General features: G+C 45.6%; 1 protein-coding gene across 1 annotated transcript in view; it reads right to left on the bottom strand.

Moving 5' to 3' along the window:
• Positions 1-20,259, bottom strand: part of cpamd8 (C3 and PZP like alpha-2-macroglobulin domain containing 8) — a 60,155-nt gene extending 39,896 nt beyond the window's left edge. Inside the window, exons 1-8 of the mRNA XM_046352630.1 lie at positions 19,946-20,259; positions 4,620-4,771; positions 3,841-3,863; positions 3,166-3,331; positions 2,901-2,953; positions 2,333-2,350; positions 1,596-1,650; positions 1,382-1,495 (exon numbers count right to left, since the gene is read on the bottom strand). Of these exons, the coding sequence (XP_046208586.1) occupies positions 1,382-1,495; positions 1,596-1,650; positions 2,333-2,350; positions 2,901-2,953; positions 3,166-3,331; positions 3,841-3,863; positions 4,620-4,771; positions 19,946-20,022 (658 nt within the window). The 5' untranslated portion in view covers positions 20,023-20,259. The remainder of the gene's footprint in view (positions 1-1,381; positions 1,496-1,595; positions 1,651-2,332; positions 2,351-2,900; positions 2,954-3,165; positions 3,332-3,840; positions 3,864-4,619; positions 4,772-19,945) is intronic.

Raw genomic sequence — 20,259 nt, 5'->3', positions numbered from 1 at the left:
GAAATGCTTTAAAAGGCTGGTCATGGCTCAGATCAACACCATCATTCAAGATACCTTAGACCCACTCCAATTCGCATAACCGACAACAATGAGACAGCCTACAGGGAGGAGGTCAGAGACATGGCAGTGTGGACAACAACCTCTTCCTCAACGTCAGCAAGACAAAGGGGCTGATCGTGGACAAAAGGAAACCAAGGGCCGCGCACGCCCCCATTCACATCGACAGGGCTGTAGTGGAGCCGGTTGAGAGCTTCAAATTTCTTGGTGTCCACATCACTAAGGACTTATCATGGTTCAAACACCAACACAGTCGTGAAGAGGGCACAACAGTTAATCAAAATGGCTACCCGGACTATGTGCATTGACCTGCTATTCTTGCACTGGCTCTATGCACACACATACTACACTGACACACACGCACACACTCACACACACACACACACTACATACACTCACAAAACACACACACGCACGCATGCATATTGACGCCACACAAACACACTCACATATAGACACAAACGCTGTTGCAGCTGCTACCTAATAGCCTAGTCACTTTTACCCCTACCTACATGTACATATTACCTCAACTACCTCGTACCTCTGTCAGGATTTGGCCAGGGTTGTTCCGGTTTTTGGTCACTAGATGCCCCCATTGTGCCTTTTGACCTTTTGTTTTCCCTTGATCCCCATTATTATTTGCACCTGTGCCTTGTTTCCCCTGATTGTATTTAAACCCTTTGTTTTCCTCTGTTCTTTGCTCTGTGTTTGTATGTTAGCACCCAGCCCTAGTACTCTGAGAACTCTTGTTGATCCCGGTGGACTCTCTTGTGGAATTCTGTTTTTTGTTCTTGTTTGTTTTGTTTTTTTGAGTATCTTTTGAGGCTTTTTGTGCTTTACCTTCCACCTTGTGGATTTACCTTTTTTGTCTTGTAGGATTCCTTTTGAGGTTGTGGAGTTACATGTTTTCCTGAAGAACTTCATTTTTTACTTCATTAAATACACCGTCTCAAGTACTGCTGTGTCTGCCTCATCTTCTGGGTTCTGCCGACTATTCGTGGCTCAGTTGGTTAAGTGACTGTTTCTCACTCCGGAGACCCGGGTTCGTAACCGGGTCCTGACCATCCTCTGCACATTGACTCAGTACCAGTACTCCTTGCATATAGCCTCGCTATTGTTATTTTATTATGTTACTATTTTATTTTTCTTGTTATTTGCGAGAAAAAAAATGTATTCTTTCATTTAAACTCTGCATTGTTGGGAAAGAGCTCGTAACTAAGCATTTCACAGTAAAGTCTAGACCTGTTGTATTCGGAGCATGCAACAAATAAAATGTTGTTTGATTTGATAAAAGGTCACTTTCAGGTAGCAAGTAGCAACTCACCATACTTCTGCACTTCAAAGGACTTGTTGTAGGTGTGCCCCTGCATTTCTACAAAGATGAACCACTCTCCAAACACGGGCTGGTCTGAGAGAGGGAAACTCATGTTGATGACCCCTGAGGAGAGAAGCAGGGGTCAAAAAAGATCAACGCCACATGAACTACAGCAGTCACTACACAGTAGATGATGATAATGATGACATAGGGAGTTTCTCACCACAGCAGAGGGGTTTAAGCCCTTTCCACTGGACCACCCGAGAACCTCTTGGGTCCTGCAATGAATGAATACACAGTTGATCGAGAGATTCTACTTTCATCAAAGTATGCATTACTCTGTTTCTCCCTACCTGAAAGATGTGAACTTGCATAAGTACTCATGAGTAAAGTTATGTAAGGGTTATGCTAATAAATATATTGGGGGTAACCCCTGCGTGATGAAATCCTACAGTAAGCTACTTCTTACATACACTGACCTGGCTCTGACTCAAGGGGAAAGACTATCACTAACGGCTATCAATCAGTTCATTTCAGCCACTCGCACAGACACTTCCCTGACCAAGAGGGGCACGGGACTGCAGGCTGCAGGTGACAGAATAACACAAACAGCTACACAGTTTCTTAGTCACTGAGCTGAGCCCGTTTCCAGAGCTTCCTCAGACATTTTAACACCAAGCAGCATATTTGCCCAGAAAAGATACCGCAGACAGAGCACAAGAGGATGTGAGAGGGACAGAGAGAGATTGAGAAGAGAGAGAGAGATGGAGAAGAGAGAGAGAGGAGGTGTGCAGCATTAGCTGGGCAAGATGTAAGGGCCAGGCTGGAGCTCAAAGCCCAGGCCTGTTATCAAATTGAGCCCTTCCCTGCCCTGTAATCTCCTGCCTGGGGTTGGGAGACAAAACCCCCAATGTCCCGTGGCTCTCCCTCTAGGTCCGGGTGGTCCCTCCCTCCACTTACCAAAACGTAGGCCTCAATCTGCAACCAGGAGAAGAAGAAGAGTAAAAAAAATGAGTCAAGGACGGCACACACATTAGACAAACTGCACAGCCACATGACAAAATATCTCCACCTCCTCCCCCCTCTCCAACAATCATCCATCTGTGAGTGCGAGCGTTAGCCTTTGCCAGCAGCAGACCTTTATAGCTCCACCCATCAATAAACACACTGTCTACACAGCGGCAACTATATATTTGGAGCCATTTCTAAAAATTGTAGCAGAAATGGCAAGGTTTGTGATGGTAAATAGGTTACTGTACATTTAGTGTGCATTCAGGCTCAGGCCAGGTTTCCCCCACTTCACCACCCTCTGACAGAATGTTGGAAAAATAGGTGTGTGAAAACTAGCTTGATGCCACCCTTCATTAAAAGCCATAACACATCAAAGGAGAGGAGGCCAGCTGCTTGGAATCAAGGCCCACTGATAAACATTAGGTCAACACACCTGATTCTCATATTTCACATCTCATTAATTCCCTGTAAGTGGGTGTGATGTCTTGGCTTTGATGTGAGAGACTGGGTGCATTACCTTGTCATTGGCCGGCCTCAGATCCGGAGTGACAGAGTACACATTGATGAGCACTGGATTGAGAGAGGCACAGATTATTACCCATTTCAATGCATTTCTAATGTAGAGTGCAATAAACAATCCATGTCATGTCATTAGCTTTCTCCTGGGCTGCTATTAAGACTGGCTTCTTACAACACACAATGGCCGATGAATAAATCTATCTACAGTAGAGGTTTATGAGTAGGACAATGGCTGCTACTGGAAGGGCCTGGAAGGCTGAGACCTTTGTGTTTGGGCTTGTAGACTGGCTTATCCGTCTGGATGAAGACGGCTGTGCCCTTGCTGTCCACAGTGACAGTGGTGTAGTTGTGGAAGATATACCCCCGCTCAGTGATGTGGCGATTCCCCCACACCTTCAGATGGGCCTGACCTCTCAGACCACGAGGGACCTGAAACCAAGAAGGGCACATATATCTTCAGGATGCGGTACCTAACACAACACCACACAGACCCGTGTCAAACCCCCTGCTAAAGTGCCTACCAACCACAGTGGACAATACGAGACTATATTTGATAAAGACAGGGGTGGGGGTTAGAAGAGTGGAGGAATCAAGTCGTGAATGTTGGATTGATCCATTCCAGCCTTTGGGGCCTGCAGACCCTTACATGCACATCAACAGCTGTTGCATATTATATTTGAGGCTATTACCTTATTCCAAATGAATGTGCAAAAAGGCAGATGTTCACATACAAATGATGTTAGTTTTGTTTTGCATGTCATCTGTGGAATATGGACAAACTGACTGGGATCTCACTACTGTGCAGCTGGAGCCGCAACCATTTTACACTCTTGAAACAACAATTATGTTTTTATTCACAACACAACACAACAAAGATAAAAAATCAATTAACAAACGATAGACAGAAATGCCGTTAAACACAATGACGTCGCTCTCACCTTTAATTTGATTGTGCCTTTGTCTGAAATGGAAAAAAATGAATGAAATCACACAAAACAAGGCAAAATATTCAGATCAAAATTATTTGAGTTCTTGTGATTGTGTGGTTTAATCAAGGAACATTAACTTGTGTCAACACCGGGCCTTGAGTGCCACAGTGTATACTGGTTTCCGTCCTTGCAGTTTACAGTAATCAAGAACCATAGTTATATACTGCCTGGTTAAACCTTTGATACATCACAATAAACAGTTCTGTTGAATCTCTGGCCAATCAAGGGGTCGTCACTAGTTACCACAGCCACAGATGACTAATTATGGCTTAACCCCACCTATTTCTACAATTACTATTAATAAATTCTGATTTTAAACCAAACCATAACCACACTACATACCTTATGCCTAACCCTGAAAAGGAAACATCATGAATCTTTACGATAAAGCCAATGTTGAGTAAAGAAAGACCAGTGGAACTGGAGTGGTGCACTCTCTGCAGGAGATACAGCTGCAGGCTCTTTCAATGAAGCGCTGAAGTCCCATCTATTTGTACTGCTGTCAAACAAATCCCACATAGATACACAATAGCCAGGCTTAACAATAAACCCCATATCGAACGCGACATCCGTTAAGGGCCCTGTGGGGTCAGAAGTATACACTGCACCCGACAGGTCAATCAGCCTCATGCTGTGTGTTCCCCTGGATGTGTGTGTGCACTCTCAGTGTAAGAAATGGTGGTGTGTGCTCCTATGTTAGCTTGTGTGTGTGGGGGGGGGGTCCTCACCTAGCACTGTGCCTTGGCTGTACGCCACTGTCTCACCCTTCACAGAGAGCTGGACCTGGACGTGCGTCTCCTCCACAGCGTTGAAGATTGTGACACTCAAGGCCTCCTCCACACCAGCACGGAACACTGAGGGAGCAGCGATTAGGTAACCCCTAGTGTCCAGGAATGAGAGGGGTGTTGGTCAACAGACAGGGCATCGTGGAAACGTTCAGCCAGGGCTTCACAAATTTGGTGTTTGCTGTTTTCTTTCTCCATTTTCTGATAGGTAGATCATTCTTATTCCAGTATGCTTCGAGCAAGCAGCAACACCCAATATCAACACACCAGCGGCCCCAACTTCACCCTCCTCCTGGCCTCCAAATATGGCTGTTTATGATGTTACACAAGACAGTATCTATACACACACACACACACAGAGTCCTCAAGGGATTTGCAAAGTGAGATCAGGTTTAATTGCGAGGATAGTAGGGACACAGTACCTGTCAGAGCTCTGCTCTAGTGTTCTCGTTGTGTGGTCTGGCACCACTTCATATGTAACCTAGTTGTTTTTTAAACATAATGACCAAGATTAAACACAGTCAACTCTGACATTTAGTCGAGGGAAGACGGCTGTCAGAAGGGTCGGAGGCCAAAGGTCATCCGCAGAAGTACATAAAACATTCTGAAAGTACAATTACATTTTTACAACTGGTTGGCAGAGGACCACCATAAATGAGAGCGGCGCGAGGGGTTCACTGGCAGTTGCATTTCCAGAAGTTCACTGAACTTAGTTTGGAGGCATATATAAGGTTCCATATGGAACTTTAATCAAACTATTACATGACTGTTACTACTGCAATATTACATGCTTATTTCCCTTTTTTCACGAGTTAAAATTAACAAAAACATTTTCAAAAAGTAATGATAGTTTGTTTTCCAGACATGGGAGCTCCCATTTTAAACTTTCCTCAATATCAACCAAATTAGAATGAGCATTGAATCCACCATCCCAATTGTATGTCTTAGTATCAGATCAGGTGGTTAACATTACAGTGCTTGGGGGCCAGATGCAATCTAAGTCACACAGAGTCATGAGAAAATCCCTTGGAAAATGGGGCTTTGGGAATAGAAAGATAATAGGAGGAAAATGACTCTCAATGTTTGATCTGCAGCAAGTTCAAGCAGCTTTTTGATAAGCTTGCGTCAGGTGCTGAGGACCTTATTTTAATGATGCATTGAACGTCACAGTGGTTTCTGCATGCCTCCTCAGAGCTCAGTCTCAAGTGCTTGAGGACTGACGTTCTTTTGTTAGGAAAGCTGGTATTAGTCCCATAGCGATCTCAATGGTGTGGTGGGCTGGGCTCCGCTCTGGAGCATTTGGCAGCACAGCTTGTAACCCTTTGAAATTATTAACACAGCAGACTTCTCCACAGTTAGTCTCTGGAATACTGTTGACAGCAGCCCGACAGATAGCATCCTTAGGGCCTCTTCACACTACATCACTTTGACAGCACAAACTAGGTCCAGGAGAGATACGTGTGTAGCGTAAAGAGACGGATCTAGATTCAAATCTCTATTTAAAAGATGTCTCCCACACTACAGTGCATTTGGAAAGTATTCAGACCCCTTGACTTTTTCCACATTTTGTTACGTTTACAGCCTTAATAAATGTTTCACTCATCAATCTACACACAATACCCCACAATGATAAAGCAAAAAACGGTTTTTGGAAATGTTTGCTAATTTATTACAAATAAAAAAATGAATACTTTATTTACATAAGAATTCAGACCCTTTGCTATGAGACTCAAAATTGAGCTCAGGTGCATCCTGTTCCCATTAACCATCCTTGAGATGTTTCTACAACTGGATTGGAGTTCACCTGTTGTAAATTCAATTGATTGGACATGATTTGGGAAGGCACACACCTGTCTATATAAGGTCCCAGAGTTGACAGTGCATGTCAGAGCAAAAACCAAGCCATGAGGTTGAAGGAATTGTCCGTAGAGCTCTGAGACAGGATTGTTTTGATGGTACAGTACTGGGGAAAGGTAGCAAAACATTTGAGCAGCATTGAAGGTCCCCAAGAACACAGTGGCCTCCATCATTCTTAAATGGAAGAGGTTTGGAACCACCAAGACTCTTCCTAGAGCTGGCCGTCAAGGCCAAACTAGGCAATAATGGTAGAAGGGTCTTGGTCAGGGAGGTGACCAAGCACCCGATGGTCACTGACAGAGCTCCAGAGATCCTCTGTGGAGATGGGAGAACCTTCTATAAGGACAACCATCTCTGCAGCAGTCCACCAATCAGGCCTTTATGGTAGAGTAGCCAGACGAAAGACACTCCTCAGAAAAAGGCACATGACAGTCTGCTTGGAGTTGCCAAAAGGCACCCAAAGACTCTCAGACCATGAGAAAAAAGATTCTCTGTTCAGATTAAACCAAGATTGAACTCTTTGGCCTGAATACCAAGCGTCATGTCTGGAAGACACCTGGCACCATCCCTACGGTGAAGCATGGTGGTGGCAGCATCATGCTATGGGGATGTTTTTCAGCAGCAGGGACTGAGAGACTCGTCAGAATCGAGGGAAAGATGAACGGAGCAAAGAACAGAGAGATCCTTGATGAAAATCTGCTCCAGAGCGCTCAGACCGGGGCGAAGGTTCCCCTTCCAACAGGACAACGACCCTAAGCACACAGCCAAGACAACACAGGAGTGGCTTCGGGACAAGTCTCTGAATGTTCTTGAGCCAGAGCCCGGACTTGAACCCGATCGAACATCACTGGAGAGACATGAAAATAGCTGTGCAGCGACGCTCCCCATGCAACCTGACAGAGCTTGAGAGGATCTGCAGACAAGAATGGGAGAAACTCCCCAAATACAGGTGTGAGGCAGTGATGGCGCCAGGGATGCTATTTGGTTTGTTTTTTCGCGTTGTTCGTAACTTCTTTTGTACATAATGTTGCTGCTACAATCTCTTAAAACCGAAAAGATCTTCTGGACATCAGAACTGAGATTACTCACCTCAGATTAGACTAAGAGTTTTTCTTCAATGAGTCGGACGGGGGGGATATATTACAGACACCTGATCAGGTCCAGATCCCTGTCATAGGCTGGAGAAGAAAACTGAGATTTTGCGGAAAAATATCAGGGAGCCTTGTGAGGATCAGGCGACAAGTGGCTAATCTGCCTTTGTCTTCCATCCTGCTAGCTAACGTTCAATCGCTGGAAAATAAATGGGACAAACTGAAAGCACGTATATCCTACCAACGGGACATTAAAAACTGTAATTTCTTATGTTTCACCAAGTCGTGGCTGAACGAAGATGTTAACAACATACAGCTGGAGGTTTATACACTCTACCGCCAGGATGGAACAGCAGCCTTTGGTAAGACACGGGGCGGGGGCCTATGCATACAGCTGATGCACAATATCTAAGGGAGTCTCAAGGTTTTGTTTGCCTGAGGTAGAGTATCTCATGATAAACTGTAGACCACACTATCCGCCTAGAGAGTTTCCATCTGTATTTTTCGTAGCTGTCTACAAAACACCACAGACCGATGATGGCACTAAAACCACACTCAATGAGCTGTATACCCCCATAAACAAACAGGAAAATGCTCACCCAGAGGTGGTGCTCCTAGTGGCCGGGGACTTTAATGCAGGGAAACTTAAATGAGTTTTACCTCTTTTCTATCAGCATGTTAAATGTGCAACCAGAGAGAAAAAAAAATTCTAGGCTACCTTTACTCCACACACAGAGACGAGTACAAAGCTCTCCCTCGCCCTCCATTTGGCAAATCTGACCATAATTCTATCCTCCTGATTCCGGCTTACAAGCAAAAATGAAAGCAGGAAGCACCACCGGAAGTACTGTGGGTGACATATATGGCAGGGTAGCCTAGTGGTTAGAGCGTTGGACTACTAATCGGAAGGTTGCAAATTCAAACCCCTGAGCTGACAAGGTACAAATCTGTTGTTCTGCCCCTGAACAGGCAGTTAACCCACAGTTCCTAGTTCTTAACTGACTTGCCTAGTTAAATAAAGGTAAAATAAAAAATACACTACGTAGCCCCCTCTGAGCGGTAGTGTAAAGTCAATGGCTCTCCCACACCTAATGATTTTCTATATACACTAGATGACTGAGAGGGGCTCTATTTTGAAGCCAACACAGCTCCATCGCGGCACTTCCCCAGCGTAAAAATATTTTGTAAGCAAAAAGTAATTTTTATGTCTACATTTGTTTTTGCCATGTTTATTTTATTACAGACACATAATACTTAAATTATATTATGTTAGGTAAACATAAACATAAAAAAAAACACATTAAAACATTTACCTTAAAGTAAAAGTACTAATGTTACTGTTCCACGGCAACAACAAAAGTACTTATATACCTGTCATTTTGTCCTTGAAACATTTCATTGAAATACTGTAGAATTAAATTCATTCCTATGGAGTCATTGAACACGGGTCCCTTTAATAATGTTTACTGTTTTACCCACTTTATATCTATATACTGTATTGTAGTCATGGATCATCCTATATAACTACAGCTTTTCACAACTTTACCATTCACATACATATAGTGCATTCGGAAAGTATTTATACCCCTTGACTTTTTCCACATTTTGTTACGTTACAGCCTTATGTAACGTCTGCTTCCAACTCACACTCTCAAACACGTAGATCCCCTGAACGCAGCTCACTCTCCAGATCCCAATCACCTGAATTCTGATCACCTGTTCACACACCTGTATGTCATTATCACACACCAGATCATTCAGTTAATTGCAAATCAAATCAAATCAAACTTTATTTGTCACATACACATGGTTAGCAGATGTTAATGCGAGTGTAGCGAAATGCTTGTGCTTCTAGTTCCGACAAGTAATCTAATAACCAACGAGTAATCTAACCAAACAATTTCACAACAACTACCTTATACACACAAGTGTAAAGGGATAAAGAATATGTACATAAAGATATATGAATGAGTGATGGTACAGAACGGCATAGACATGATGCAGTAGATGGTATAGAGTACCGTATATACATATGAGATGAGTAATGTAGGGTATGTAAACATATAAAAGTGGCATTGTTTAAAGTGGCTAGTGATACATGTATTACATAAAGATGGCAAGATGCAGTAGATGGTATAGAGTACAGTATATACATATCAGATGAGTAATGTAGGGTATGTAAACATTATATTAAGTGGCATTGTTTAAAGTGGCTAGTGATAAATGTTTTACATGAATTTTTCCAATATTAAAGTGGCTGGAGTTGAGTCAGTATGTTGGCAGCAGCCATTCAATGTTAGTGGTGGCTGTTTAACAGTCTGATGGCCTTGAGATAGAAGCTGTTTATCAGTCTCTCGGTCCCTGCTTTGATGCACCTGTACTGACCTCGCCTTCTGGATAATAGCGGGGTAGACAGGCAGTGGCTCGGGTGGTTGTTGTTCTTGATGATCTTTATGGCCTTCCTGTGACATCGGGTGGTGTAGGTGTCCTGGAGGGCAGGTAGTTTGCCCCCGGTGATGCGTTTAGCAGAACTCACTACCCTCTGGATAGCCTTACGGTTGTGAGCGGAGCAGTTGCCGTACCAGGCGGTGATAAATCCCGACAGGATGCTCTCGATTGTGCATCTGTAAAGGTTTGTGAGTGCTTTTGGTGACAAGCCAAATATCTTCAGCCTCTTCAGCGCTGCTGCGCCTTCTTCACCACGCTGTCTGTATGGGTGGACCAATTCAGTTTGTCCGTGATGTGTACGCCGAGGAACTTAAAACTTACTACCCTCTCCACTACTGTCCCGTCGATGTGTATAGGGGGGTGCTCCCTCTGCTGTTTCCTGAAGTCCACGATCATCTCCTTTGTTTTGTTGACGTTGAGTGTGAGGTTATTTTCCTGACACCACACTCCGAGGACCCTCACCTCCTCCCTGTCTTGTCATTGTTGGTAATCAAGCCTACCACTGTAGTGTTGTCTGCAAACTTGATGATTGAGTTGGAGGCGTGCATGGCCACGCAGTCGTGGGTGAACAGGGAGTTCAGGAGAGGGCTCAGAACACACCCTTGTGGGGCCCCAGTGTTGAGGATCAGTGGGGTGGAGATGTTGTTACCTACCCTCACTACCTGGGTGCGGCCCGTCAGGAAGTCCAGTACCCAGTTGCACAGGGCGGGTTGAGACCCAGGGTCCAGGGAGCTTGATGACGAGTTTGGAGGGTACTATGGTGTTAAATGCTGAGCTGTAGTCAATGAACTGCATTCTCACATAGGTATTCCTCTTGTCCAGATGGGTTAGGGCAGTGTGCAGTGTGGTTGCGATTGCATCATCTGTGGACCTATTGGGGCGGTAAGCTAATTGGAGTGGGTCTAGGGTGTCAGGTAGGGTGGAGGTGATATGGTCCTTGACTAGTCTCTCAAAGCACTTCATGATGACGGAAGTGAGTGCTATGGGCGGTAGTCATTTAGCTCAGTTACCATAGCTTTCTTGGGAACAGGAACAATGGTGGCCCTCTTGAAGCATGTGGGAACAGCATACTGGGATAAGGATTGATTGAATATGTCCGTAGACACAACAGCCAGCTGGTCAGCGCATGCTCTGAGGACGCGGCTGGGGAAGCCGTCTAGCCCTGCAGCCTTGCGAGGGTTAACACGTTTAAATGTTTTACTCATGTCGGCTGCAGTGAAGGAGAGTACGCAGATTTTGGTAGCGGGCCGTGTCAGTGGCACTGTATTGTCCTCAAAGCGAGCAAAGAAGTTGTTTAGTCTGATTGGGAGCAAGACATCCTGGTCCACGACGGGGCTGGTTCTCTTTTTGTAATCCGTGATTGACCCTGCCACATACCTCTTGTGTCTGAGCCGTTCACCCCATCATTGTGAGGTATTGTTTGTTTTGTGACACACTTCTTTTCGGAGCTCGGTTTTTCCCGTAATTTAATCCTCCCGTGTATGACTTTTTACCTGTCTCACTAATGAAGCCTTTTGCTTTTTCCCTGACTGTACTTTAGCCTATCGGATTTCCTGTTATCAACCTATTGCCTGATCTCCCGGACAACGTTACTAACCTTTTCCCTGCCTGTACTGTTGCCTTTTTGGACCCCCTGTGTATGTGTCATGTTTGTCATTTATTATCATGTCTCGTCCCTGTGCTCCCCATTCTATTCGTTTCCCTCTGCTGGTCTTATTAGGTTCTTTCCCTCTTTCTATCCCTCTCTCTCCCCCTCCCTCTCTCACTCTCTCGCTCTCTCTTCTCTCTATCGTTCCGTTCCTGCTCCCAGCTGTTCCTATTCCCCTAATCATCATTTAGTCTTCCCACACCTGTTCCCGATCCTTTCCCCTGATTGGAGTCCCTACTTATTCCTTTGTGTTCCGTTCCTGTCCCGTCGGTTCCTTGTTTAGTATTCACCGTGCTGTGATTGTGTTTCGCCCTGTCCTGTCGTGTTTTTTGCCTTCATCAGATGCTGCGTGTGAGCAGGTGTCTCTGTCAACTACGGCCTGACACCCGAAGCGACCTGCAGTCTGTGGCCGCTTCTCCTGTTATTCCCTCTACAGACTAGAGGATGTCTGTTATTCCCTGTTTGGACTTGAATAAACTCTGTTTCTGTTAAGTCGCTTTTGGGTCCTCTTTCACCTGCATGACAGAAGGAACCGACCAAGGAATGGACCCAGCGACTTCAGACGCTCGTTACACTGCCGTCGAGATCCAAGGAGCCATGCTCGGCAGACACGAGCAGGAATTGTCTGCTGCTCGCCATGCCGTGGAGAACCTGGCCGCTCAGGTTTCCGACCTCTCTGGACAGTTCCAGAGTCTACGTCTTGTGCCACCTGTTACTTCCTGGCCTGCCGAGCCTCCAGAACCTAGGGTTAATAACCCACCTTGCTACTCCGGGCAGCCCACTGAGTGCCGCTCCTTTCTCACGCAGTGTGAGATTGTGTTCTCTCTCCAACCCAACACATACTCTAGAGAGAGAGCTCGGTTGCTTACGTCATTTCACTCCTTACTGGCCGGGCTCGAGAATGGGGCACAGCTATCTGGGAGGCAAGGGCTGATTGCTCTAACAAGTTCCAGAACTTTAAAGAGGAGATGATTCGGGTTTTTGACCGTTCAGTTTTTGGTAGGGAGGCTTCTAGGGCCCTGGCTTCCTTATGCCAAGGTGAACGGTCCATAACGGATTATTCTATTGAGTTTCGCACTCTTGCTGCCTCTAGTGAGTGGAACGAGCCGGCGCTGCTCGCTCGTTTTCTGGAGGGACTCCACGCAGTGGTTAAGGATGAGATTCTCTCCCGGGAGGTTCCTTCAGAGGTGGACTCTTTGATTGCTCTCGCCATCCGCATAGAACGACGGGTAGATCTTCGTCACCGGGCTCGTGGAAGAGAGCTCGCATCAACGGTGTTTCCCTGCTCCGCATCGCAACCATCTCCCTCCTCTGGCTTTGAGACTGAGCCCATGCAGCTGGGAGGGATTCGCATCTCGACTAAGGAGAGGGAACGGAGGATCACCAACCGCCTGTGCCTCTATTGCGGAGTTGCTGGACATTTTGTTAATTCATGTCCAGTAAGAGGCCAGAGCCCATCAGTAAGCGGAGGGCTACTGGTGAGCGCTACTACTCAGTTCTCTTCATCTAGATCTTGTACTACTATGTCGGTCCATCTACGCTGGACCGGTTCGGGTGCTACATGCAGTGCCTTGATTGACTCTGGGGCTGAGGGTTGTTTCATGGACGAAGCATGGGTTCGGAAACATAACATTCCTTTCAGACCGTTAGACAAGCCTACGCCCATGTTTGCCTTAGATGGTAGTCATCTTCCCAGTATCAAATTTGAGACACTACCTTTAACTCTCACAGTATCTGGTAACCACAGTGAGACTATTTCTTTTTTGATTTTCCGTTCACCGTTTACACCTGTTGTTTTGGGTCATCCCTGGCTAGTATGTCATAATCCTTCTATTAATTGGTCTAGTAATTCTATCCTATCCTGGAACGTTTCTTGTCATGTGAAGTGTTTAATGTCTGCCATCCCTCCCGTTTCTTCTCTCCCTACTTCTCAGGAGGAACCTGGCGATTTGACAGGAGTGCCGGAGGAATATCATGATCTGCGCACGGTCTTCAGTCGGTCCCGAGCCAACTCCCTTCCTCCTCACCGGTCGTATGATTGTAGTATTGATCTCCTTCCAGGGACCACTCCTCCTCGAGGTAGACTATACTCTCTGTCGGCTCCCGAACGTAAGGCTCTCGAGGATTATTTGTCTGTGTCTCTTGACGCCGGTACCATAGTGCCTTCTTCTTCTCCGGCCGGGGCGGGGTTCTTTTTGTTAAGAAGAAGGACGGTACTCTGCGCCCCTGCGTGGATTATCGAGGGCTGAATGACATAACGGTTAAGAATCGTTATCCGCTTCCCCCTTATGTCATCAGCCTTCGAGATTCTGCAGGGAGCCAGGTGCTTTACTAAGTTGGACCTTCGTAACGCTTACCATCTCGTGCGCATCAGAGAGGGGGACGAGTGGAAACACGTTTAACACTCCGTTAGGGCATTTTGAGTACCGGGTTCTGCCGTTCGGTCTCGCCAATGCGCCAGCTGTTTTTCAGGCATTAGTTAATGATGTTCTGAGAGACATGCTGAACATCTTTGTTTTTGTCTATCTTGACGATATCCTGATTTTTTCTCCGTCACTCGAGATTCATGTTCAGCACGTTCGAAACGTGTCCTACAGCGCCTTTTAGAGAATTGTCTCTACGTAAAGGCTGAGAAGTGCTCTTTTCATGTCTCCTCCGTTACTTTTCTCGGTTCCGTTATTTCCGCTGAAGGCATTCAGATGGATTCCGCTAAGGTCCAAGCTGTCAATTGGCATTCCAAGGTCACGTGTCGAGTTGCAGCGCTTTTTAGGTTTCGCTAATTTCTATCGGCGTTTCATTCGTAATTTCGGTCAAGTTGCTGCCCCTCTCACAGCTCTTACTTCTGTCAAGACGTGTTTTAAGTGGTCCGGTTCCGCCCAGGAGCTTTTGATCTTCTAAAAGAACGTTTTACGTCCGCTCCTATCCTCGTTACTCCTGACGTCACTAGACAATTCATTGTCGAGGTTGACGCTTCAGAGGTAGGCGTGGGAGCCATTCTATCCCAGCGCTTCCAGTCTGACGATAAGGTTCATCCTTGCGCTTATTTTTCTCATCGCCTGTCGCCATCTGAGCGCAACTATGATGTGGGTAACCGTGAACTGCTCGCCATCCGCTTAGCCCTAGGCGAATGGCGACAGTGGTTGGAGGGGGCGACCGTTCCTTTTGTCGTTTGGACAGACCATAAGAACCTTGAGTACATCCGTTCTGCCAAACGACTTAATGCCCGTCAAGCTCGTTGGGCGTTGTTTTTCGCTCGTTTCGAGTTTGTGATTTCTTACCGTCCGGGTAGCAAGAACACCAAGCCTGATGCCTTATCCCGTCTGTTTAGTTCTTCTGTGGCTTCTACTGATCCCGAGGGATTCTTCCTTATGGGCGTGTTGTCGGGTTAACAGTCTGGGGAATTGAAAGACAGGTTAAGCAAGCACTCACGCACACTGCGTCGCCGGTTGTCCTAGTAACCTCCTTTTCGTTCCTGTTTCCACTCGTCTGGCTGTTCTTCAGTGGGCTCACTCTGCCAAGTTAGCTGGTCATCCCGGTGTTCGAGGCACTCTTCGTCTATTCGCCAGCGCTTTTGGTGGCCGACTCAGGAGCGGACACGCGCCGTTTCGTGGCTGCTTGTTCGGACTGCGCGCAGACTAAGTCGGGTAACTCTCCTCCTGCCGGTCGTCTCAGACCGCTCCCCATTCCTTCTCGACCATGGTCTCACATCGCCTTAGACTTCATTACCGGTCTGCCGTTGTCTGCGGGGAAGACTGTGATTCTTACGGTTGTCGATAGGTTCTCTAAGGCGGCACATTTCATTCCCCTCGCTAAACTTCCTTCCGCTAAGGAGACGGCACAAATCATTATTGAGAATGTATTCAGAATTCATGGCCTCCCGTTAGACGCCGTTTCAGACAGAGGCCCGCAATTCACGTCACAGTTTTGGAGGGAGTTCTGTCGTTTGATTGGTGCGTCCGTCAGTCTCTCTTCCGGGTTTCATCCCCAGTCTAACGGTCAAGCAGAGAGGGCCAATCAGACGATTGGTCGCATACTACGCAGCCTTTCTTTCAGAAACCCTGCGTCTTGGGCAGAACAGCTCCCCTGGGCAGAATACGCTCACAATCGCTTCCTTCGTCTGCTACCGGGTTATCTCCGTTTCAGAGTAGTCTGGGTTACCAGCCTCCTCTGTTCTCATCCCAGCTTGCCGAGTCCAGCGTTCCCTCCGCTCAAGCGTTTGTCCAACGTTGTGAGCGCACCTGGAGGAGGGTGAGGTCTGCACTTTGCCGTTACAGGGCACAGACGGTGAGAGCCGCCAATAAACGCAGGATTAAGAGTCCAAGGTATTGTTGCGGCCAGAGAGTGTGGCTTTCCACTCGCAACCTTCCTCTTACGACAGCTTCTCGTAAGTTGACTCCAGCGGTTCATTGGTCCGTTCCGTGTCTCCCAGGTCGTCAATCCTGTCGCTGTGCGACTATGCTTTTCCGCGACATCTTCTGTCGTCCATCCTGTCTTCCATGTCTCCTGTGTTAAGCCCTTTCTTCGCACCCCGTTCGTCTTCCCTCCCCCCTCCCGTCCTTGTCGAGAGCGCACCTATTTACAAGGTACATAAGATCATGGACATGCGTTCTCGGGGACGGGGTCACCAATACTTAGTGGATTGGGAGGGTTACGGTCCTGAGGAGAGGAGTTGGGTTCCGTCTCGGGACGTGCTGGACCGTTCACTCATCGATGATTTCCTCCGTTGCCGCCAGGATTCCTCCTCGAGTGCGCCAGGAGGCGCTCGGTGAGTGGGGGTACTGTCATGTTTGTCATTTATTATCATGTCTCGTCCCTGTGCTCCCCATTCTATTCGTTTCCCTCTGCTGGTCTTATTAGGTTCTTTCCCTCTTTCTATCCCTCTCTCTCCCCCTCCCTCTCTCACTCTCTCGCTCTCTCTTCTCTCTATCGTTCCGTTCCTGCTCCCAGCTGTTCCTATTCCCCTAATCATCATTTAGTCTTCCCACACCTGTTCCCGATCCTTTCCCCTGATTGGAGTCCCTACTTATTCCTTTGTGTTCCGTTCCTGTCCCGTCGGTTCCTTGTTTAGTATTCACCGTGCTGTGATTGTGTTTCGCCCTGTCCTGTCGTGTTTTTTGCCTTCATCAGATGCTGCGTGTGAGCAGGTGTCTCTGTCAACTACGGCCTGCGCCTACCCGTGTATGACGACCTGCAGTCTGTGGCCGCTTCTCCTGTTATTCCCCTCTACAGACTAGAGGATGTCTGTTATTCCCTGTTTGGACTTGAATAAACTCTGTTTCTGTTAAGTCGCTTTTGGGTCCTCTTTCACCTGCATGACAGTATGACCTTCTGCCTCCTCCTGTGGTCCTGTACAAATAAACACCTGCTGCGCCCTGCGCTTGAAACCAGCTGTCTCTCATCGTGTTCATTACACCTTATTGTAAAATTAATTACATTGTTTTTTTCCTTCATCAATCTAAACACAATACCCCATAATGAAGCCAAAACAGGTTATAATACATTTTTGCAAATGTATGAAAAATAAAAAACTGAAATATCACATTTATATTCAGACCCTTTACTCTGTACTTTGTTCAAACACCTTTGGCAGCGATTACAGCCTTGAATCTTCTTGGGTATGACGCCACAAGCGTCGCACACCTGTATTTGGGGAGTTTCTCCCATTTTTCTCTGCAGTTCCTTTCAAGCTTTGTCAGGTTGTATGGGGAGCCTGTGCTTAGGGTCGTTGTTATGTTGGAAGGTGAACCTTCACCCCAGTCTGAAGTCCTGAGTGCTCTGGAGCAGGTTTTCATCAAGGATCTCTCTGTTCTTTGCTCCGTTCGTCTTTGCCTCGATCCTGACTAATCTCCCAGTCCCTGTCACTGAAAAACATCCCCACAGCATGATGCTGCCACCACCATGCTTCAGAGATGGTGCCATGTTTTCTCCAGATGTGACGCTTGGCATTCAGGCCAAAGAGTTCAATCTTGGTCTCATCAGACCAGAGAATCCTGTTTCTCATGGTCTGAGAATCCTTTAGGTGCCTTTTGGCAAACTCCAAGCAGTCTGTCATGTGCCTTTACTAAGGAGTGGCTTCTGTCTGGCCATCTACCATAAAGGCCTGATTGGTGGACTGCTGCAGAGATGGCTGTCCTTATGGAAGGTTCTCCCATCTTCACAGAGGATCTCTGGAGCTCTGTCAGAGTGACCATCGGATGCTTGGTCACCTCCCTGACCAAGGCCCTTCTACCTTTATTGCTTAGTTTGGCCAGACGGCCAGCTCTAGGAAGAGTCTTGGTGGTTACAAACTTCTTCCATTTAAGAATGATGGAGGCCACTGTGTTCTTAGGGACCTTCAATGCTGCTGAAATGTTTTGGTACCCTTCCCCAGATCTGTGCCTTGACACAGTCCTGTCTTAGCTCTACGGACAATTCCTTCAACCTCAAAGCTTTGTTTTTGCTCTGACATGCACTGTCAAATATGGGACCTTATATAGACAGGCTTGTGCCTTTCCAAATCATGTCCAATCAATTAAATTTACCACAGGTGGACTCCAATCAAGTTCTAAAAACATCTCAAGAACGATCAATGGAAACAGGATGCACCTGAGCTCATTTTCTCATAGTAAAGGGTCTGAATACATATGTAAATAAGGTATTTTTGTTTTTTATTTGTAATAAATATGCAGAAATTTCTCAACCTTTTTTTTGCTTTGTCATTATGGGCTATTGTGTGTAGATTGATGAGTAAAAACACATGTAATACATTTTATAATAAGGCTGTAATGTAACAAAATGTGGAAAAAGTAAAGGGGTCTGAATACTTTCCGAATGCACTGTACGTATAGATTACATTTAGATTACTGTTACAGTGCTATTTAAGTTGATAATTGGACAATTTCCAACGTTTCTTTATTTCTTAGATTTATTTAAGTACATGTTTTTATTATGTGTGTACTTGTTTGACATTATACAGCATTGTGAGGAGCTAGTAACATAAGCAGATGTTGTAGAGGGTGCAGAGAAAAATGCTTAATTATGTACACTACCAATAAACTTTGATTTGGAGGACTTCTTTTTCTGAGTAGTGCCAATATGGCCGACCAGTGGCTTCAAAGCCTGTCATTGGCCAATACATAGAGATGTCCCTGAGATAATTAACTCAATACCAATAATTGAAAGTTAAAGGCTTAAAATACCCACACGTTTGTGAATCATTGCACCTTTAAATTGTTTAAAAATGAGAAGCTCCTGTATAGTTAGAATTTCTATCCTTATTTTGTTTGTCTTTTTACTATGGTATTTACGGTATGCTTACTGCTGCACTCAAATGAAGCAGGAATGAGTTTTTAGCCGCATCATATACAAGGATCGTCACTAGTTACCATAGCCACAAAGTCATAATTATTTTCAATTTATCTTTTTAAAATCACATTTTAAAACTAACCTTAACTCTAAATTCCAGTGCTCTACTTGGGCAGGAGCTCACTGGAGCGGAGTACCGGCACCTCAAATGATCAACTGCTTGAGCGACTTTTCGTTTTATAGAATATTAGCTCAAAAGTATTGTGGAGTTCCTGCACCTAAATATAAACGGTACTGGCACCGAAAATGTGTACCGGAACCTATTTCAGTCCAAGTCTAGCACTGACGAACACACTGCTAACATTATGTCTAACCTAACCTTTCAAAAAAAGAGCTAATTGTTTTCATTAATTTTTAGGATATAGCCTATTTTGACTTGTGGCTGCGGTAACTAGTGAAAACACATCCAAGACTAATGTAAACAGAAAAGTTGCATATCTGACGATCTTTTTATAAATGAGCTCTAAAACACGTCTTGCAGTAGAAGAGCAGTCATAGGGACCTATATACAAACGACTTCATTTTTAAACTCCAAGTGAAAACGGCCGGATAGCACCATCAAACCAATCGCAACTAGGGCTCTGAACATGTAAAGTGAGTTTAATACATTGTTTCACATTCATGGAATAACGAACAAACACCCCTGATAAATGCATGTCATTCCAACAACCCAGTATTCATTCCTTAAATGCAAAATGCAGCTTCTCGTTAATGATAAAAAACGATAGAAATACAAAACAATGCTATTTGTAAAAGTAACACACTAGGCAGTGTTTGATCTGTTAAACTTGGTGTGAACAGAGGTGAAGCATGGTGGTTTTGCTTATTACAGTAAAAATGGCAACATGTTAATTTACAATAAAATTAGGTCAACCACTTACTGTCTTTCTTGTGCATAACTTCTGCAGATGAATAAAGTCCACGACAGACTCAACGCTGTCCAGTAGGACCTCAACATTTTCAATAGTAGCCTACATTCAGTTTCCCGTGGGGTGGGTTATAAAGTCGCTCTCAAGAGTTCAGAATTAACTTTTTCTCAAATCTTCAAATGTACAGTAGCTTCGAACAGCCTATCATTCTTACGTAGCCTATCCATTGAAGCACTGATGTGTGGGCGCCAATTTTTGCCTCGAATCGGCAAGCGAGGATCAAGTTATCATCCCACTTCGAAAAATCCCGTTTGGGGGCAATTGGC

This window comes from Oncorhynchus gorbuscha, linkage group LG06 (genome assembly GCF_021184085.1).
Source record: "Oncorhynchus gorbuscha isolate QuinsamMale2020 ecotype Even-year linkage group LG06, OgorEven_v1.0, whole genome shotgun sequence".
Taxonomy (NCBI): Eukaryota; Metazoa; Chordata; class Actinopteri; order Salmoniformes; family Salmonidae; genus Oncorhynchus; species Oncorhynchus gorbuscha.
Note: the sequence above shows the minus strand (reverse complement) of the source record. Positions and strands in the feature narration are given on the sequence as shown.